This window comes from Cetorhinus maximus, chromosome 11, assembly GCF_964194155.1.
Source record: "Cetorhinus maximus chromosome 11, sCetMax3.hap1.1, whole genome shotgun sequence".
NCBI classification, from domain to species: Eukaryota; Metazoa; Chordata; class Chondrichthyes; order Lamniformes; family Cetorhinidae; genus Cetorhinus; species Cetorhinus maximus.
This window is the reverse complement of record NC_135889.1, coordinates 47,684,810-47,707,857: the sequence shown is the minus strand read 5'-3', so window position 1 is coordinate 47,707,857 and position 23,048 is coordinate 47,684,810. Positions and strand designations below refer to the sequence as shown.

At 42.3% G+C, this 23,048-nt stretch overlaps 1 protein-coding gene across 1 annotated transcript in view; it reads right to left on the bottom strand.

Annotated features, from left to right (window-relative positions):
- The window catches only part of LOC144686563 (carboxypeptidase inhibitor SmCI-like), a 40,464-nt gene that overhangs the window by 1,913 nt on the left and 15,503 nt on the right, over positions 1-23,048 (bottom strand). Inside the window, exons 3-4 of the mRNA XM_078551902.1 lie at positions 13,713-13,892; positions 1,324-1,509 (exon numbers count right to left, since the gene is read on the bottom strand). Coding sequence (XP_078408028.1) covers positions 1,324-1,509; positions 13,713-13,892 — 366 coding nt within the window. The remainder of the gene's footprint in view (positions 1-1,323; positions 1,510-13,712; positions 13,893-23,048) is intronic.

Here is a 23,048-nt window from a genome sequence, read left to right as displayed (position 1 = left end):
CTGTGAACATGTGAACAGTGGGAATATGACTGCAAGTTGGTCTGAGGACTGCTCCCCATCCAGCTGATCCAAGAAAACCACCCCACACATTCGACCAAGAAACCAGGTTGATTTGAAGGTGGACTGTTTGAAATGAACGCACTTCAGAGCATTTCCGCTAACAGACTTTGACAGAGTGGTCTGTAGGTTGGGGCAGGGGGGATGGTGGTGGAGCAGACGGCATTCATCTGTGATGAAAGATTTCCTCTGGCATTAACATGGCAATCACATTAGAAACACAAGAGGAAGTCTTCCTTAGATCAGAACATTTGTCACTTTTGACTTTCCTTTTAAAACAAACCTAGTAGTTCGCAGGCAACAATTTTCACCCATTCAGGTAATTAAATTACTAGTGCCCTGAAGGCTCCAGTGGCAGAATGCCAAACTTGTATCCTGGGACCTAAGTCCGAACATTCAAAATTAGCTACTGACACAGAGTGATTTTCAGTGGTTCCCAGCCACTCAAACACAAGCTTTTCATTTATATCATACAGATCAGTAGAGGGAGCTGTTGCCTTTTATTTCAATGTCCAACCGCAAATCAAGCAAAAAAAAACACAGAATATCAATAAACCAACATTAATTAGTCAGTTTGCAGCAGAGTTACAACTTCATGGAAAATATATGAGTAAGATGTGGTCTAGGAAGTGTAGTCAAATTCTGTATGCTATTCAAACAGCTGATATCAAGTTTGGACTGTAATAGGGTTTACGGTATTTGTTTAACCTGGTATGATCATGTTTAACACAGTTTGGGGCTTCTTCAACAGAAATCAACAGTAACAGCAAAATTATTTCAATAGCCATCTTAAAATGAACAGCAGAAATTTTGTTTGCAAGTTTCTAGGCTAAAGTATTTTTAATATATGTTGCATTTATGAATATCTTCAGCATATGCTGAATATATCCTAAAAGATTTGCATCCCCATTCTATATATACTTGCTCTATAATAGAATGCATTTGTACAGCATTACTGCTATTACTTTTAAAACTTGAGGTGCTCACTATGTTCACTTTTGCGATACTTAACTTTATCTCCCCCAGCTCCTTTTATAGTATTAAGTAGCAAAAGAACAGAGTTAAAAAAACAGAAAATACTGGAAGTATTCAGTAGGCCAGACAGCATCTGTGGAGGGAAAAGCAAACTTAATATTTCAAGTCTATGACCTTTCATCAGAACGCTCTGAGTACTCCCAACATTTTCTGCTTTTATTTCAGATTTCCAGCATCTATTGTATTTTGCTTTTACACAAGAATTTTGTGTTCTTGTTTCAATGTATTTACCTTTTCTGCAGGTCCGGCGACACAGATGCTTGGTGTTAAAATTGTTCTTATTTCCTCCACATCCACTGTAGGTAAAGGTCTCACAGTTGTCAGTGGAATTGTTGTAAAAGTATTTGGTTATGGATTCATTACAGTCACCCTGGTCGGCAGGAGCATTACAGAGGGTTGGGAGATATGAATGTAAAGCTGTTGAGACAAAGATAAAGCAATTAACCCTGACCTATTTGATGTCCAGAAAGTAACACCAAAGTAATTTTCAATTCCAAGATCAATTGTGGCCTAGGCAATATTGTCCAAGCTGCAGTGATCACCTCCTACTCCCACTGGGTTGCATAAGTTAAGTCAGCAATGCGCAATTTTTTAATATCACACAGCCTCTGGAAATACCCAGCAGGATCACACAGCGTCAGGGAGCAATCCTATTGTGCTTCCATTACTTCTTTTTGTCTCAGTAAAAACACTCCATTTTTCCACATGAAACATTCCTGAATCTTTTTATGACTTGTAAATGTATGTTTAATTTATCTGAAACAACAGCACTTATAAAACAGAACAAAGTTCCAATTTGAACTTGGGGTGAGCTGTGCGGATGGCGAACTGCCCAAAGCTGAAAGAAAAATTCCTCAACCTCAGTAAGGGAAGGCCCCTGAGATCTTCATTCCTGTCCAAAACCGTCAGGAAGTAGCAGTCCACCTAACTGTCCTTTGCAGGTCCTTTCTTTCCACATAGTTATTCTTACTAGCCTCTGCCCCAGACAACTTACTATATCTGAATATTTTCCTTTACTTGCTCTCGTTGGCTTTCTAATCATCTAAGCTTGCTTTCTCCTTGTTAAGTCCTCACGATCTTTAACCTCCTCACTCTGTTGATAGAACACTAAAAGATTTTGAAATGTTTAAAATGATAGAAAATACCAATACAGACTAATTCCTGCCAAGATTCAATTCTTTCAGTCCCAACTCCCTTCAAAGAAACACTTGGACGCTCAGCCAAAACCTCACTCTAGTGAAAGTTTCACTCCCAGTCTCCGGAGACAATGCATGTGGGTAAAAAAGGAGCATGGCATGAGCCACTGTTTGGTTCTGGTAGTGAGTGGCTGGAGCTCTCAGCTGCCTCATCAGTAATGAGGGTTTCACACTCTGCCATCTTATACTGACATATCCCCACGTTTTGAACAACAGTGCAAGAGGTTCCAGACAAGGAACCATTTAACAAATCAATGCTCCGAACCTGGGCATGCTCATTGTATATGCGTGGCAGGATCCCAACAAGATTCTCGCAAACAAGAGATATGGAGATTGAAGGTAATTGAAGATCAGTCACAGTTGATCTAATTGGTGGGGGAGGCTCGAAGGGTTGAATAGCCTACTCCTGTTCCCATGCTTCTAAGAGGGAGCCAACCACTGCAAGTGAGGAAACTGATGGTGCTTCACAGGGTTTCAACAGAACAGGCAACAAGAGATCTTAAAGGGGAAGGATCAAAAGGTGAGCTCCTACTGAAGGCCATGAACAGGACAGAGGCCTTCAGCAGGTGGCCCAGACTAAGTTCAGAGTGCAGTTGAAGAATGAGGTGAAATATCCCTTTACTTTATTTGTTAAATTCATTCAACAATGAGAAAAAAAAACTGAAGGCTTTCCAGCATCAGAACTCAATCCTGCCTTATATTCTGCCCCATTCACTAAGCTAATAAATCAGTATCAAAGGCAGCACATTGAATTATCAAGGCACAGAGCCCAGAATGTTCTGCCTCATGCCGTGTCTTATTTCTCATTGCACAATGTAAATCATTATCGTGGTATAAAAATATGGTCCATAACATTCCAAGTATTTCTATGAAACTTCATGAACCTTCTGATTAAAATAATCAAAATATTTCCCTCCCAAGCAATTAACAGCTTTTCTTAGAAAAAGGAAACACAACATTATTGAGACAGTTGTTATTGCGTACAGAACTGGCTAAATTCTAGCTGGGATTTATTCCATCGTATATCATCTGTCAGATTCCACAAACCTTCAGCTCTCTTGCCAGCTCACATGAGAGCTAACAGCAATATTTAAAGCATTGCAGCAGAAGGAGAAGCCATATAAGATACTATTACACGTATTGGAGCTGATTGACTGTGCCCCCTCCCAAAGCCCCCCCAACACCCAATGGTATATAGTAGAAATCCTATTGCACTGAAAGCTATATAAAGTAAACTTATTGCAGTGACTCTTAACAGTAATGTTGTCGAGATTTTGGAATGATATGCAGTTTGCAATCACACATATTAAGCTGGTGCCACAAGAAAGTAGTCAACCTCTAAATGCAAATTTCACAGGGGATTCAAGGTCTTACTGGAGGGAGGGGGGGTGCACTTGCAAGGAGCATGAGTTGGAGAATTGAACTATAGATTGGTTGCCCTGTCTCCATCCCACCTTCACTGTAAGCATAGTTCCCAGTTGAGAGTGAAATCACAAAATAGCCCCTTTCATGTATTAATAAAACACCCTGACTCAGTTGGTAGCACTCATGCCTGAGTCACAAGGTGATGGGTTCGCATTCCACTGTAGGGATCCAGCACAACAACCTAGGTTGACACTCCAGTGTAGTACCAAGGAAGCGCATCACTGTTAGAGGTGCTCTCCTTCAGATGAGGCATCAAACAAGGCCCCTCTGTCCTCTCAGGTGAACATAATAGATCCCAGGGACTTATTTCGAAGAAGAGCAGGGTAGATATCCCAATGTCCTGGCTAATATTTATCTCATGATCAACATCACAAAAGACAGATCAACATCACGTTGCTGTTTGTGGGAGTTTATTGTGTCCAGATTGGCTGCTGTGTTTCCAACATTAGTGCAGTGACTGCATTTAAAAGTACTTCCTTGGCTGTAAAGCACTTTGGGACATCCAATGGTTGTGAAAGGCACTACGTAAATCAAATCTTTCTTTTGTTTTAATAACCAACACAGCCGATGAAACCTTATGGGACTAACCACCCTATTGGCTGGTATAAAGATGCTTACAGATATGGAAGGGGCGACTTAATTGTGACCCATCAGACTATTAATGAGCTTGCAAATCTTTTCATTATTTCCCACTATTGTCCAAGGGAAAGTGTGAGAAGATACAAAAACGAGAGTAACTTGCATTGGTGGACATACAAATTGCACACAGTTTTATTTTTGGGAGGGGTGGGATGGTGATGGGCAGCAGGCGAAACAATGGAAATTTGCCAGTCAAAGATTAATGTCACAGCTTGCTTCAAAGCAGACTGCCGGCGGATTAGTCACCTGGCTGATGCAGACAATGTAAAAAAAATCTTAAATAGAACAGGATAGAGCTGGTACTGGGAAAAAAAAGATGACTTTGAAAAATCAAATCTTGTATGGAAGAAAATTTGTAACATATTTAGTTTATAGTTGGTAACAAATTTGCATTTGAAATTTCAACTTTTCAAACTGTATTTGAAAACAATGTGAAAGTGAAATGTGTTGTACGTTGGTTGGACTGGCCGAGGAATGATTGCTGAGACATGGGTATGCCTAAACAACAAATGGTTTATTAGATATAACTGAACTTTATACAGATATACATGACTAGGTGTTTCACTGCTGAAGCTAGGACATTCATATGTCTTTTACATCATCATTGTGGGCAGTGCTGTTTACACAGTCCCATACATTAACCCTTCCAACCTTAATACTACAAGATAGGATTTCATATTCGAAAATGATTAGATTCAAATGTGGCTTGCTGGTTTATCTTAGTAAAAAGCAAAGTACTGCCGATGCTGGAAATCTGAAATCAAAACAGAAAATGCTGGAAAAACTCAACAAGTCTGCCAGCATCGGTGGAGAGAAACAAAGTTAACGTTTCGGTTCTGTATGACTTCTTCGGAGCTCAGAGCTCGTCAGGGTTACTTATGGATTGTTTTAGCAATGAGCAAAGACACAGTCAGTTGAATGGCTGCCTTCATGCTGTAACCTTCTGTAGTTCTACTGATACAGCAAAGGAGAGAGAAAAGTAGACTGACCGTGCTCTATAAAATATGGAAATGACTGGCGGAAATTGACAGAAACAAGAACTTGGTGCCCTCCATCAATGCAAAACATCAGGTAGCCATTCACACAAAACAAAGACCTTTTATTTCCAAGACAGTGTATCAATAATCTTTCTTCCCAAGGACAATCCCATAATGGAACAGGCTGCCAAATGAAATAATCACAAACCCATCACTTGAAATCTTCAAGACCCACCTTTAGGTTATTTCCATTTATGAGATTTTCATTATCATGGCTACCACATCAGTAGGTCACGTCTGGCTCCGCTGGCATTAACACCATAAATGTTGGTGGAATACGGATGTAAGTCTGTGATGCCGACACAACCAAGAAGAAGCAGAATCAAAGGAGAGTGAGAAGTGGAAAGAGAGAAAAGTGGGAAAGTGCAATGTGGCTGGAGCAGGAGCTGGCAGTCTTGCTGTAAGTGAATCTAACCTGGGAAACATTGGCAGAATATGGAAGAGAGTGCGCTCCAACATTGTCAGACACTGCACTGGAGACCTTGGTGGGGAGGTGAAAGGAGGAATGGTGTCCTATATTTGCAAGGGGCTAGAGGTCCCTCCCAACACATGCTCGGAAGAAAGTGGGATCAGAAGGCCATGGAGGTCAATGCCAGGAATCAAACCTCAAGGACCTGGATGCAGTTTCGCAAGAACTTCAATGGCCTCACATGAGTGCTCGAGGTCAGTGTATGAATCTTCAAATGCCATATCCTACCAACTACATCATTAGTCTTAGACACGGCTCAATTCATCACACCCCCATCACTCATTTACCAACAATCTCTGTCAGGATTTATATCTGACATTCATTGCTCCACGTACCCTCCCACACTACTGCAAGCCTCACACCCACATCTCTTGAAAAAGCAGGCAGCTATTTGACCAAAAAAGTCACATCACCCAAACAAATTGTACAAAACTCACTTCCCTCTCCCTTGCAGGACAAGGTGGCACATAACTGCAGGCAGTAAAAACCAAATGTAGGTGGGTATACCTCCATGTTCTGGCTCCCATGGAGGAGATGACACTGGCCTTTATTATGAAAGCCATTGCTGAGGCAGTGGTCAGTAGCGGGACTGCTACTGATTATAGTATCTTTGTACTTAATCCTCCCCAAATGCCACCTCCTCGTCACCCACTCTCTTCTAATTTATAAGCTGCAGATGATGTAAGCATGCACTTCTCACCTTCCCTCCGTTCCTTCACCATAACCTTACTATTGTGCCTTCATCCCTTCAGGTATGCAAGAAGTGCAAACTGACCAGGAAATGGAGGAATAGCAGGAAGACATACTGATATGTGCACATGCCCTGGATGCTATTTTGGATCTCTACAGGCACTCGTAGCACCCAAAAAAATTGGTGCAAATGATGCCAGCAATTGTAGAGCAAACATGTCATCTTGCTTTGAACTCTTATATTCTGCTAACTTCGCTCATTCATAAGCTGAATATAACCTTAATTACAGCTTTCTTAAGTTGGTTATGAAGTTAATAAGGGTTATTTTAATTGTAATCACTGGGTGAAGTACAGTTCATGGTGAATCAGCAGCATGTTTTCACCTAACCCTTCTTTCCCATTGCTAATCTCACTTGGTTCTAACTCTGTGCTTCATGCATGGACTTGATGCTGGAAAGCTTCACAGGCCGGGATTAAAGCAAAACTCATTGATTGATATAACAAGATCAAAATTCATTTAGGTTTCAGTCAGAATCACTCCACTGGATAAATAGCTTGTTGGTACAGGGATGATAACATTTCAACACTGTCCTCACCTCTTATAGGAGATGTGTTGATGTCAGTATGATTTGTCTGCTATGTGCAGCGGGTGTTGTAACCACAAATTTAAAGAGAGTAGTAAGGTGCAACAACAGGGAACCCAGCAAGGTGGTAACAAGAATTCACAGGTGATTGCGAGGCCTAGGAAGGGGAGGGGAGAAAACGTGGCGGGGCTGCCGTTGGCATATTTGAATGAGTAAAAGCTGATTCAATTAGTCACTTTCTTCTCTTGTCCTTAAATAATGGGCCTGAACTTCCAGAGTGGCAGTCAGAGTCGATTGCCACTCCGCTCCTACTTTCTCACCTGAAACCTTTTCGATCCTATCTTAACTGACCTTCAGACTCAGGCCGGGCGAGATCCAGGCGGCGCGGCGCAGCGCAGCGCATCCCCGGAACTTAGCATCGAGGGCAGCTCAGTCGGATGTAAGGAGGCCACACCTTTTTTTACGGCACTAGCTGCCACAAACCAGGCAAGTTAAAATCCCAGCCAAGTTTAAAGGTCCTTGACAGGCTGGGGGAAAAGTCAGTGTATGAGGTACATGGGTAGGGTTCGGGGGGAAGGGAGAGCGTTGTGCCTCGGGGACGGGGGGTGTTGTTGGATCAGACCGCGGGGGTGGGGGGTGAAATCGGGCCTCAAGGCCGGACTCCCGATGGTGGTGAAGGAAGACTTCTGTTGGTCGCGGGGGGGGGTGGACGGAGTCCTGTGGGAGTGGGGAGTCTTCGTGGGGGTGGGGAGTCCCTGTAGAGGGTAGTTGAGGGTTGGGAGGGGTCCTGTGGGGGTTTGGGGTTGTGAGAGGAGCCCCGTAGGGGGGTTGGTGTAGGCCTGTACAGTAGTTATCCAGGAGTTAGAAGTGCTTTTAATCTTTCTAGCTTCTTCTGGGTAACTATTGCTGTAACACAGTCGGAACCATCCGAAGTTTGCTATTTAAATCACATTTACAGATGGTTTCCAGTTCAGGGCAATTGCCCATGGGAAGTCTGCACTTCCCGGGCAATTGCCATGCAAACCTTACCTGGAAACCTCTGGGGGTTGGGGTGGGGGCAGAGGGGCTCCCCAGCACATACCCCCCAGTTACAGTGCCTTGGAGCTCAGAAGTTATGTCCCAATGTAATTGTGAAATGGCCACCAAGAACCTTGAATGGACTTGATGGTATTTACACTTCATCAAGGTGTGAACGTCTGAGGAAAAAGTCTTTCTGTTTGAACTGCTCAAAATAGTTGGAGCATTTAATATTATTTAAGTGGCAGTTCTGTAATTGCTGCCCACAATGCTGGCTAATGGTCAGTACCATTTGCCAGTTATAGGCGGCTATTCGGATTGAGTGGGGCACTGAGTGGTGAGGACTGTAGTTCAATTAAACAAGGTTGAGTTACGGCATCACTGTGCAACATTTTGAAACTGGGGAAAGTGCAGTTCTACACAGGGGTAAATAGACACAAGTATAGAACCCGGCTTGGTGGCCTCTGAATCGCTGGAATTTCTAAAATGAGAAGAGACATTAGAATGTTGACAGCGGCAATTATTCCCTTTATAAATGGTGGAGAAGTTTATGTAATCTGATGAGTTATAGCCGCAAACATCTTTCAGACTGATTAAAGCAGGTGGCTCCCTAATTAAGGTTTAATTATCATTAAAAGAGCAGCATCTCTTTCTGGCAGCGATTTCAGACCCATATTGATTGAAATCTCAAGCAAAAGAAACAATGTTGTTTTCTGCTTGGATTTATAAAATTATTTATTTATTTTTTAGTTTTATTCCAATCAGTTAGCTATTTACAAATCCCTCAATTCCTAAAATGTGCCACCCATGTGGAGGTGATTGACGATGGCTCACTGATGAATAAGCAGTAGCACCATATGGTTAGCTCAAGAAACATTGTGGCGAGCACTTTGAGCGTTAATTAAGTTAACAATGAACATACATGTGCTCTGTTTTGCTAAACTAATAGGAGACTGAAGGACAGGATCATTATTAGAGAGTATCAATCATCTAGCTTATCTACCTACTGGACAGTGCTCATGTCATCCATCAGTCAAACCTCTGTAGCTTTTATCTCTCCAATTCTACAGGGGTACACCAAGGGAGACTGAACTGCACGTGTGATACTGAACTCAAACATAACCGCTCCGTGCCAAGTGAGTTGGATTAAAACAATCCCACTCGTGTTTGAACTTATTGACCAAATACTGATCCACTTTTGCAGCCTCCCCCACTTCTATGGCTGCCAAGCACAACAGTCCACGATCAAAACCAAAGATAACTTTCAAACAGATTTCCATGTTTCCTTTGCTCGAATAAGACATGCATTTGGCAGGAGCTCATGCAAAGGCCATTTCTTTTCCTTTCTGCTTTCCTTCTCTGAAAATGTTTGCTTCTCACAAGAACCATCTAACTCGGTGAAGCAAGCTGTTTAGGCAGTGCTTTCGCTTGCTGATCCCGGTTGAGGGTAACCTTGGAAGTGGATTGTCTGCCTCTGGTGCAAGCTGACTTCTCTGACATCCCTCTGCTGCCTTTCGTTCTGCCTTCAAAGAACATAAGAATAAAAGTCTTTCTATTGGAAGACCCATGGGGCCAAAGTAATTCTCACCAACTGAAAATGGCAGTGCCAAAACCTTTGGTACAAATTGGTTCAAAATAAAAAAAAATCATGTTGTTGTTCTCCTGTAAGCTTTCCAATTCTAAATGTTTGAATAATAGAGCCATGTTGACTTCCTGTTAACAGGCAATCTAGCCAACTTAGAAGAATACCTAGTTTATATGGATGCACATCACATATATGTCAGTTAATTGCATGTGCATTCATTCAAATATGTTTGAATATAATTATAATATTTAAATTAAGCTATTACTCTCCACAAATATCACCCAACCAGAAACTGAAAGAGGATCAAGTACAGCGGTGAAACTATCAAAAGCAGCATAAATCTAACCCATGCAATTACTGCCCTATTAGCTTCCTCCGAACCATCAGTAAAGTGACGGAATGAAGAAACAACAATGCCATCATCAGTAATCTGTTCGTCAATGCTCAGCTTGGGTTCCACCAGCATTAACTGGCTCCCGACGTCATGACAGGCTTGATGCAAACATAGGAGTAGCTGTCCTTCACATCATGCATGACACAAAGCAGCCCTAGTAGAAAATAAGGTTAATAGCATCAGAAAAAAGAAAACCTTTCAGAAACTGGAATCACATCTGACACAAAAGAAGACAGTTACAGTTACCAGAAGCCAAATGTTGCAGCCCAGGACAGCACTGGAGGGGTCCCTCAGGGAAGGGTCCTCAGTTCAACCATCTTCAGCTACTTCATCTATGAACTTCCCTCTATCATGAAATCAAGAGGGGTGCTGGTTGCTGACGATTCCACAAAATTCAGGGCCTCTGATAATCTGCAGTTAGGCCTGAAATGCAGCAGGCCTTAAACTGGTAAATGGCAGGCAGCATTCATGTTGCACAAGGTAATGATCATCTCATATAAGAGAAAGCCCAGGCATCTCCCTGACCTTCAATGGCACCACCATCAACAGCTTGAGATTCATCACTGACCAGAAGCTTATCTAGACCATGCATATCAAAGCAGTTCAGAGGTTGAGGCCCAGATTCTCGCTACCACAGAGAGCCTCTCTGTCATGGCAAAAATCCTGGAAATGTCCTGTTCCAGATCATAGTATTTTCTATTTTCATGGGGGCAGGACTGGAGTCAGGCCAGGGTTTGCACATGTGCAACTTATGGAGGCAGCTGGGCATTTAAGTCACCAACAGCCTCCACTAAAGTGGGATTTTGGTAGGCCAGGAGTGTGAAACCAGGAGTGTGCAGATTAGACCAGGTAAGAGAAGGTCTGAACTTGGTGGATTTGTTTGGGTAGCCAGGACATCCTTTGGAGAGATAGAAGACCCCTTTGGATATGGTCCCGGGACACCTCTGGGAGAGGTAAGGCACCCTTTGGAATTATTAAAAGTAAACATGATTGCTTGTAAAAATTGCACAACCTCATTGGATCTGTCAAAGCTGTCAAGGATCTGTCACGCTGTCAAGTAACTGCCAAAGCTGTCAAGGAACTGGCAAAGAATAATAAGCGAGTTGGCATGCAGGGGCAAAGGGAAAAGGGTGGAGTGAGTGGGCGTGGGTTGGTATGAGTTGACACTAAGTTGGCATAGGGGCTACAGAGGGCCAAGGAAATGTTGGGGGTGTAGGGAGTATGGGAACAATGGGGGCTGTGTAGAGGGCTAACGGTTGAGGGGCCTGATTATTCTGAAGTATGTGGTTCACCTCAAAACCCTGCAAAGCCTCTTCCCATCTACAAGGTTCAATGAACAGAATACTGATCGCTAGCTTGGTTAAGTTTAGCTGCAACAGCACTAATGAAATTCAATAAAGCAGTTTACTTCATCAGATTCCCTGCCACTGACACAATGCCTACCCCCTCCATCATCAACGTGCTATGTCTGCAGTATTACAGGGTGCACTGTAACACTCACTCCTCTTCCTGCAACTTTTACCACAAAGACAAGAGGAGCAACATCATGGGAGCAGCATCACCTAAAAGATCCCCTCCAATTCACACCCTATCTTGATCATTCCCTTTTTATTGCTGGGTCAATATCCTGAAGTTCCCGAACAGCATTGCAGAAGCACTCTCACTGTAAGGTTTGAAGTTCAAGGAGAAAGCCTACCTTCAGGTTTTTAGGACAATTAAGAATGGAAAATTAATACAGCTGAGTGAAACAAAAGGTGACCATAATCTCAGAATGCTGCTCCTTCTTGCTCAATACAAGGTACCACTGGTGGTACATAGTGGAGATCTTGTGGCAGAGTGGGTAGCATCCCTGGCTCTGAGCCAGAAGACTCCAGGTTCAAGTCCCACTCCAGGACTGTATGACCAGGAAGATATGCTCATAATGTGACCAAACAGGTTGTTAATCCTTCCAATACACCTATGGCAGGTGGTAAGAGCAGGAAAGTTTCCTGCTTGATGCAGAGTGGTGCCCCTCAAGCTGTAACCTTTGGTGACACGCAGGAAAAACTGGGAACAGACATAAGCACACGCTTTGTCTGCCTCATGTGCCACTAGGCACAGGAGGGAAAGAAAGTGCTACGTAACCTCTCATATCTTTCAACTCAATAATACAAGACAATTATGAATGACAAAGAGAAGTACCATTTTCAATTTTTGAAATGCACATTCTTTGTCCTTGACTTTAAAGTTCTTGGCACAAAATTTAGTTGGCTTCTTTAAAACATTTGCTTTGGAGATGTTTTGAGCCCCACCAAAATCTCAATATTGTGAAAGATAGGAGCATAATTGTTAGGTTGGCTCTGACTCACATTACTGTTTTCAAGTGGATGCTATCACTATTGGAAACTGTGTACAAAATACTTAGTCACATTTTTACATAAAGGAAAGCGCAGTTCTGTAATTGTGTATAATGTCATTGCAGCTAATTGTGTCTGGTCCTGTTTTCTCTTATGGCGAGGTATTTATTGTGTACTGTGTATTTTACTCTCCCTTTGTCTTATACACAAATGTTGGTGAACAGACTTCCTCCAATGCTGTAACTTACTCTAAAATAAAACAGAAAACGCTCTGAAGAAGAGTAATACGGACTCAAAACATTAACTCTGTTTCTCACTCCACAGATGCTGCCAGACCTGCTGAGTTTATCCAGCATTTTCCTTTTTGATTTCAGATTTCCAGCATCCGCAGTATTTTGCTTTTCTACAACTTACTCTGGTAGGTTTTCAAGGAAAGAGGGAGATTTCCTGATTTCCTAAACACCTTAGGGTGCAAGTGAGGCAGGGTATTGCACTCATCCCGATCTCAAAGCCTCTGAAACCTCCTCCCAGAAACTTAACTTGAGTGTCAGGGACAATTCCTTTCATGCCCAGCAATAGGCTTCTCTCACATCAACATTGCACTCCTGCCCACTGGCCAGCTGTCACTTCCCATAAGTTTTGGGTGGGCAGCAGTTAAAATTGCCCAGGCCTTGTTTTACTGTGAACAGGGCAGCTCGCCTTCTGCCTCAGTCCCTGCTGCCCATTCCCTGCCCCAAATTCAAATTGGGGCAATAAATCTGCATTCTGACGCAACTACTTTTGTTTCACCTGCAATGCTTAATTAGTGTGAGAGATCAGCATTTCCGGTTGGCAAAGTTGGGGCACCCAATCATGGAGTCTGTCCTAAGAAAAGCAGTTGCAATTTCTACTCGGATATGGTTTGATTAAATTCATTAGTTATATTTATAGCAGATTATCTGGCCATTTATCTCATTGGGGCACTGCTGTGTGTAAATTGGCTGCCACTGTTCTTACATTTTAACAGTGATTGTTCAATTAACTGGAAAGCACTTTGGAATGTTCTGAGGTAATGAAAGGTGCTTTATAAATGCAAGTTCCTTCTTTCCTACCATCCAATCAAAAAATATAAATATAAAATATTTCAGGAATGTTTATTTGATGTACTATCTCATATCTGTCCAAGCTTTAATATTTTTGAATATCTCAATCACCAGATGTTAAGAGGAAAAACTTGGAGTGAAATGATTCAGGATAAACTCACTTACCTTTTGGTTTGTGGCACACATTTTGGCAATCCTTCGCAGTTCTAAAGTTGTTCAAGTTTCCAAGGCATCCCCCATAAATAAACTCCTCACACTGTTTTGTGAGCTTATTATAGAAATACCGATAAAAAAGCCCTCGACAAGGTCCACTATCAGCATCCATACGGCAAGGGTTTCTTCGATCTGTTAAATGTGTATATTTTTGTACCATTAATATTGCAAAACAAAAGTTTCAAAGTTTTCTAGTATTGTGTTTATACTCAACTGCACAGTAGCAACCAACAGTAAGGGACATAATCCAGTTGGAGCTATGCACTATTCAATTTGAGTATCTTCATAGCAATTAAACCTTTAGCCAAGTTCACTGCTTTAGACAAGGGCAGCAGATGCACGAGAACACCACCACCTGCAAGTTCTCTGCAAGTCATACACCATCCTGACTTGGAAATATATTGTTGCTCTTTCACTGTCACCGAGTTAAAATCCAGAAACTCATCTCCTAACAGCATTGTGGGTGTATCTACACCACACGGACTGCTGTCGTTTGAGAAAGTGGATCACCACCAACTTCTCAAGGGCAACTAGGGATGGGCAATAAATGCTGGCCTTGCAGCAATACACATATCCCAAGAACAAATAAAAGGAAGCGTAAATGCAGACACATCACAGTTCACGTTCAGATTATCCACTGCAGACAGGCATAGGTTTCTCAGTTAAATAAGAAAAATTAATCACGTTTGCCAAAATATATGCTGTTTAAATACAAAAGAGACAAGTTAACATTATTGTCCCATAAGAGGTCCTGTGTACACTTTCAAAATATTTTTGTGTTAAGAGATCACTTGATACCACAGCAACAACTTGCATTTACAGAGCACATTCCACATAGCAAGAAACAACCCGAGGCACTTGACACAGGGATAAGGGAGAAAAATGGACCTAAAGATTGTTCGAACAAATGGGATCTAAGAAGGGCCTTAAAAGATGGTAGGGAGATGGAGAGACAGAGGGTTTTTTCCATTCTTTCATGGGATGTGGGCTTCGCTGGCTGGGTCAGCATTTATTGCCCATCTCTAACTGCCCTTGAGAAGGTGCTGCTGAGCTGCCTTCTTGAACCGCTGCAGTCCATGTGGTGTTGGTACACCCACAGTGCTGTTAGGAAGGGAGTTCCAGGATCCAGTGACAGGGAAGAAATGGAAATATAGTTCCAAGTCAGGATGGTGTGTGATTTGGAGGGGAACTTCCAGGTGGTGGTGCTCCAAATGGATCTGCTGCCCTGGTCCTTCGAGGTGGTACAGGTCACAGTTTTGGATAATGTTGTTGAAGGAGGCTTGGCAAGTTGCTGCAGTGCACCTTGTATATTGTACATACTGTTGTCACTGTGCGCTGGTGGTAGAGGGAGTGAATATTTAAGGTGGTGGATGGAGTGGTGATCAAGTGGGCTGTTTTGTCAAGCTTCTTGAATGTTGTTGGAGCTACAATTATCCAGACAAGCGAAGAGTATTTCATCACACTCCTGACTTACGCATTGTCGATAGTGGACAGCCTCTGGGAGTCGGGAGGTGAGTTACTTGTCAAGGAGTTCCCAGCCTCTAACCTACATACATAGAAACATATGAACATAGAACAGGAGTAGGTCACTCAGCCCCTCAAGCCTGCTCTGCCAATAAGATAATGGCTGATCTGATTGTCACCTCCCGCTTATCTCCAATAACCTTTCACTCCCTTGTTTATCAAAAATCTATCTAGCTCTGCCTTAAAAATATTCAAAAACTCTGCATCCACCACCTTTTGAGGAAAAGAGCTCCAAAGACTCATGACCCTCCGAGAAAAAACGTTTTTCCTCATCTCTTTTAAATGAGCGACCCTTTATTTTTAAACGGTGACCCTTAGTTTTAGATTCTCCAACAAGAGGAAGCATCCTCTCCTCATCCACTCTGTCAAGACCCCTCAGGATCTGAAAGGTTTCTTGTAGTGACAGTATTTATATGGATGATCCATTTACTTTTCTAGTCAATGGCAACTCCCAGGGTGTTGATGGTTGGGGATTCGGCAATGGTAATACCCTTGAATGTCAAGCAGAGATGGCTAAATTCTCTCTTGGTGGAGATGGTCACTACCCGGCACTTACATCACACAAATGTTACTTTCTACTTAAGAGTCTAAGCCTGAATATTGCTCAGGTGTTTCTGTATTTGGATATGGGCAGCATTTGAAAGCATGAGGCATGACCGCCAGTCATGGGATAAAAGCTTCCGCATTTGTCATCATGCTTTCATGGATGTTACTAATAATCAATTATATTGAATCTATAGATTGGTTCTTTTACCATTCACCTTATATTGGTCTCCTCTGGTTTGCCAATAGGGAGTTTCTCTCCACCTACTCTGTCCATCCTCTAGTTTATATTATCTCTCCTCTCTCTTCACATTTATGAAGTGAAATGTATCATTTCATTTTTCTCTGCATTAAAGTGCACCTGCCATCTGTCTGCCCATTCAACTAACCTGTCAATGTCTGTTTGAAGTCTATCAGAATCCTCCTCACAGTTCCCAATACTTAAAAGTTATGTGTCATATGCAAATTTTGAAATTACCTAGAAAGTATATTAACATCAGATGGAAAATGTGACCAAGAAATAAGACGAAGGATTGGAAAGGCCAAAATGCATTTCCAAAAATAGAAAAGATTATGATCAACTCAAAATTAGCCATGAAAGCAAAGTTGAGAATCCTGCAATGCTACATCACACCAATTCTGACATAGGGAAGTGAGTGTTGGATGATCAGTGAAGCAATGCAGAGAAGAATTGAAGTTGCAGAGCTGTGGTTAGTGAGGTGAATAATGAAGATATCCTGGACAAGTTACATTACCAATGAACAGGTGCTAGTAAAATCTGAGACCAAAAGAACTCTGCAGACCAAGATCAGGAATTTCTTGGGCATATAATAAGAAATCATGATTTAGGAAGTCTGATGCTGATGGGAAAGCTTAATGGCAAAAGAGATCGAGGTGGCCTCGCAAACTGGATGATTGTGCCCCCAACGAAGAAGGTCCACACCTCCAGAGCAAGATTAACATGGAGCTCAATGCCCCCTCAGATCATGGTACCTGGATAAAGAGACACCAAAATCTAGATCATTAACATATATATAAAGGCAGTGGTCCTCATACCAACCTCTGGGGACTCCCGCTGTATACCTTCCTCCAGTCCGAAAAACAACACCACTACTTTCTGCTTCCAGTCACTCATCCATGCTGCCTCTGTCTGTTTTATTCCATGAACTTAAACTTTGCTGCCATGTCTATAATGTAGCACTTTATCAATGCCTTTGAGAAGTCCATACACACATCAACCACATTACTCTCATCAACTGTCTCAGTTATCTTATCAAAAAACTCAACCAAGTTAGTTAAATACGATTTTCCCTTAACAAATCCATGCTGGCTTTCCTTAATTAATCCACACTTGTCCAACTGACTGTTAATCTTTTCCTGGAATATTGGGCGGAATTTAATGCCCTCCCCCGAGGTGAGTTTGGAGGCAGGAGACATTCAATCGGGTGGTAGGGTGCCAAATGGGGACCCCACCACCTTCTCACTTCCGCCCCAATTAAGTCTCGTGTGGGAAGGCTGGTGGATGACCTTCCTGCCCAGATGCCAATTGAAACATTTACGTGGGCAATTAATGCCCTTTTAAGGGCCTCATCTGCTGCTGCTGGTATTCAACTAGCAGTGGGTAGAGCAGTTGCCATGTGGGCAGCCCAAAAAGCAACCCTGTTGGAATTGCCTCAGGCTCCCGGTGGGGGGAAGGGAGCCGCTGAGAGCACACCTCCCTCCACCACCCACCCTGGCCTTAGAGGGACTGCACCCGCCTGGTTCCATTCTCATCTATCTAATCTCAGTGTATCACTTGCAATGGCTTCACTTCCTGCTCCGGCACTTTTGTCTCTGGTGTCTCACAAGGATTTATCCTTGAGAACCCCCACACCGCCTGCTCCCCTCCTATTTCTCACCTACCTTGGCAACATCATCCAAAAACACAGCATTAATTTCAACATGTACACTAAGTTCACCGACACCTCTCTCAACTCCTCCACTTTTACTAAATGATCAGGTTGCTTATCTAACATCCAGCATTGGATGAGCAAAAATTTCCTCCAATTCAATGTTAGGAAGACCAAACTACTGTCTACAGCCCCCATCACAAAATTCAATCCCAGTCCAACCCATCCCTAGCAACTGAGGCTGAACCAGACTATTTGTAACCTTAGTGCCATACTTGATCCTGAGATGAGCTTCCAACCACATATCTATTCCATCCCTAAAATAGCCTACTTCTACTTCCATAACATTACTTGCCTCTGCTTCTGCCTCAGCCATCTGCTGCTGAAACCCTGATCCATGCCTTTGATATCTCTAAACTTGAGGTCATCCAAAATTCTGCTTCCAAAGTCCTAGCTCACATTAAGTCCCGTTCATCCATCACCCCTGTGCTTGCTGATCTAAACTGAGACAATGCTTGACCAGGAGTTAATTTTAAAATTGTCATCCTTGTTTTCAGGTCCCTCCACGGCCTCTCCCCTGCCTTATTTCTGTAATCTCCTCTAGCACCACAACCTCCTGAGATATATACTGCGCTCCTTTAATTCTGGCTACTTGAGCATCCACAATTTTAATTGTTCTATTGCTGCCTTTAGCTGTCTAGGGCCTAAGGAATTCCCTTCCTAAGCCTGTCTATCACTTTCTTCCTTTGAGACACTCATTAAAACTATCTGTTTGCCCAAGCTTTTAGTCATCAGCCCAATATTTCCTTATGTAGCTCGGTGTCAAATTTTGCTTCATAAGGCTCCTATGAAGTGCCTTGAGGCATTTTAGTACATTAAAGTTGCTATATAAATAATTGCCATTATTGTTATCGTGGAGATTTAGGGGAGAATTTTCTCTCCGTCGGGGGGTTGGGCAGGAGCGGGCGGGTCCACAGCCAATTGGCTGTGCGCTGCCATTTTATGTGAGCGGGCCAATTAAGGCCCACCCAGTGTGATGCACACCTGGAAGCACTGAGCACTCCCTGTGCAGGTGGGGGGAGTAAGCTGGGTCAGGGCCTGCACTATTTCACGCAGAAAGAGTGCAGAAATCTTCCTGAGATCAGTTTCAGTTTCAAACATTTTAATAAAGAAAAAAAAAATTTAGGACATGTCCTCTCATGTGAAAGTGTCACATGAGTTGACACATGTCCATGAATTTTAATGAAAATCTTTATTTCACTTATAAATCATTCATGAAACCTCATCCCGCCCATGGATGAGGTTTCATGAAAAATGTGAAGGTCGCCTGGGCTCTTCACCTGCCCGCCAACCTTAAGGTTGGACGGGCAGCTATGTTAAGTGGTTTAATTAGTTTTTAAATGGCCTTAATAGGCCTTTGACAGTCCGGCGGGCGCGCAGACAACTCCGGTGTGCGCCCGCTAAACTGAAAATCGGAATGACGCGCGGTGACGTCAGGACGCGTCATTTTACGCGTCGGCAAGTGGGCCCCACCCTCACTTACCGAGTTGAGGATTCTGGCCTTCTAAATAGCATGATTTGCCATGCTGGTTCTCACTTACTTACTTCCTGTTATAAAGAAGACAAAACAAAGCAAATCTGCCACAGTGGTTCTCTCTCTCTCTTCAGGTACCATGCCCACAGGGGTTACATAGACCAAAAGCTGAGAGTGGTTGTTCCTAGGATCTTAAGGCTGTGTTCCATTGCACTTTTAGATAGTGAGCAAGAATCCGAGCAAATGGAATCTGCATCAAGAAAGAATTAGAAATGTTCATATGTACCATAATGTTTTTAGTCACTAAATCATTAGAGACTCAACACAAACCAGCGATCGATGCCTTTACCAGTAACCATTAGGAAATCAGGAAGGGCAGTTAACTCATGTCTAAAGAGCAGGCCATGTCACTTTTGACTCAGCCTGTCTTTAACAACAAGTCTAGTCCAGCACCAAATGCAAAGGTGTAATGTGAAGTGTCAATTTTTTTAAAAAATCAATTCAGTGAATGGAAAGCTACTGAAGTAATTATGAATACTTGGGTGATAATGAGGATTAACAATGAATTTGTACGTGGCATAATCTTAACCAACTCAGTGAATGATTTCAACTTATTCATTCTCATTGCTTCAGTGCTCAGCATATCCCCAAGGAAATTAATGCCAGTGAAATATTATTCAACTAACAAGGAAACAATTAGCAAAGTATTTTCTAACTATGCATGAAAATCAACAAAATATTTTTTATTTGTGTTCCTATGTCTGCTGAAGTTTGTCCAACAAACTATACTTCATGCAATTCAAGTTTAAATTGATAAAACTGTAGCCATAGCAATAATAAAAATGAAAAGGCACTGTAACTAAACTAAAAGAAACTATAGGAGTGCAGTTTAATGTCTTTTCTGAAAAGAGCACCACTGGCAGTGCAGCACTCCTTCAGTAATGCATTGGACAATCAACCTACATTTTGTAGTCAAGTATCTGGGGTGGAACTTGAACCCACAAGCTTCTTGGTCAGAGACCACTTAACCACAGCTGACACTTATGACAGCAATGATTAAATGTCTGGGAACACTGTCTAAGCCAATAAGTTGCTTTTCATCCTACCTGTTCCACGTGGCATTACTTCAGTTCCATACAGGCCTTGCAGTTGCACCGTAAACACTGGAATTAACTATCTTCTGCATCACCTCCCCTGACCTGTGTTTCATCTTTAGATGTGCAACTTTTCCACAGTTCTACAGGAAGTTATGAAATTCCATTGCCAGGAATTCCTGGGGGATCATCCACAGAACACATTGTAATTTCAACATAAGATAATCAGAGACCCCATTTATGCCACGTAAATGGGCTTTCTGCCAATCTTCCACTGTAGTTATGGCAGCAATTAGTAGAAGCCTTGAGGAAATGCAGCTACTGTCCTATTTACAGTGGCTAGATGGAGTTAAAGATTGGTCCAATCAATGGGAGTGATCAGTACCCCTGAACCCGAGAAAATATCTAATTTGTATCTATGATGGAAGGGCCATTCAACAAATAATAGCTAATAGAAATCAGTATGAATTTGTTAGTATAAGCCCAGTTAAAATTTCACATGATATATATGTTCAAATTTTATGACTGAAGCATGATGGATCTTAGAGTCTTTTTAGCTCTATTGTTGAGCCATATAGTCAGTCACATATTTATTAGTTTTTAAGTTACATCGCATCCTCTATATCAGTAATGCAAGCTGAATTTATGCTCTCAATAATGTACAGCTCTTGATGAATAGTACAAATGATTTTGAGATCTCTCAATGAAGCAGCTACTAACTCAGTGAAAAGTACACTGTGCAGATTGGCCTCAGTGCTCTGGGGTCAGCTTATTTCAATAATTAGCAGGAGCATTCACTGCAGCTTTGGTTTTATACAGGGAGTTAGTCTAATAGACAATGTAGGAATTTGGATAACAGTTCAAATATAAACTACTTAGAAGTCAATGGAGACTAAATTTGATACCCACCCCCCACCCCCCCACCCCCCCCACACCCCACCCACCCCACCAAAGTGACTGCCAGGATCATGATGTGCAATTAACCCATGTCCATTGACTTTACCACAGGCAGCACACCTACTTTGTACTGCCTGCTGTTTTAAATTAGACCAGCGTCCTGCCAGCACTAAATACACTGTCAGTTACGAACATACGAATTAGGAGCAGGAGTAGGCCATTGGCCCCTCAAGTCTGCTCTGCCATTCCATAAGATCATGGCTAATCTGATTTTAACTTCATATTCCTGCCTACCCCCGATAACCTTTCACCCCCTAGCTTATCAAGAATCTATCTACCTCTGCCTTAAAGATATTCAAGGACTCAGCCTCAGCTTTGAGGACGGGAATCTCAAAGTCTCACAAACCTCATGAGAAAAAAATCCTCATCTCTGTCCTAAATGGGTGACTCCATATTTTGAAACAGTGACTTTGAGTTCTAGATTCGCCCACAACAGGAAACATCCTTTCCACATTCATCCTGGCAAGTTCCCTCAGGATCATATTTGTTTCAATCAAGTCACCTCATACTTTTCTAAACTCCAGTGGATACAAGCCTAGCCTGTACAGCATTTCCTCATAGGACAGCCCGGGAATTCCAGGTATTAATTTAGTAAACCTTTGAACTGCTTCTAATGCATTTACATCTTTCCTTAAATAAGGAGACCAATACTATACACAGTACTCCAGATGTGGTCTCACCAATGCCCTGTATAATAAGCATTAACCTGCCTACTCTTGTATTCAATTCCCCTTGCAATAAATGATAATATTCTATTAGATTTGCTAATTACTTTCTGCAGCTGCATACTAACGTTTTGCAATTCATGAACTAGGACACCCAGATCCCTCTGCATCTCAGAGCTCTGCAATCTCTCACCGTTTAGATATTATGCCTCTTCTTTTATTCATCCTGCCAAAATGGGCAACCTCACATTTTCCTACATTCTCCTCCATTTGTCAGATATTTGCCCACTCACCTAACCTATATTTATATCCTTTTGTAGTCTCCTTATGTCCTCTTCACAACTTACTTTCCTATCTATCTTCGTCTCATCAGCTAACTTAGCAACCATGTCATCAGTCCCTTCATCCAAATCATTTATATAAATTGTAAAGAGTTGAGGCCCCAGCATTGATCCGTGTGGTACACCACTCATCATATCCTGCCAACCAGAAAATAAGCCATTTATGCCAACTCTCCATTTCCTGTTAGCTAGCCAATCTTCCATCCATGCCGATATGTTACCCCCTATACCATGAGCTTTTATTTTCTGCAATAACCTTTGATGAGGCACATTATCAAATGCCTTCTGAAAATCTAAGTACAGTACATCCACCAGTTTCCCAATATCCACAGCACTTGTTACTTCTTCAAAGGACTCCAATAAATTGGTTAAACATGTTTTCCCTTTCAAAAAGCCATGTTGACTCTGTCTGATTCCCTTGAATTTATCTGACTGTCCTATTATAATGTCTTTAATAATAGCTTCTAACATTTTCCTTTGACAGATGTTAAGCTAACTGACCTATAGTTTCCTGCTTTCTGTCTCCCTCCCTTTTTGAAGGAGTTACATTAGTTACATAGGCCGGGATTTTCAGGCCCTGTCATGGGTGAGGTGGCGCCCCAGCCAGAAGTCCATTGACTTGCGATGGGGCCGGAAGATCGCAGTGGCGGGCAGGTGCAGAAAATCCCACTGATATTCTTTGAATATATGTTAACAGGGAGACTAATGCCTGCTAAAAGACCAATGTTCAAAATTAGTCAA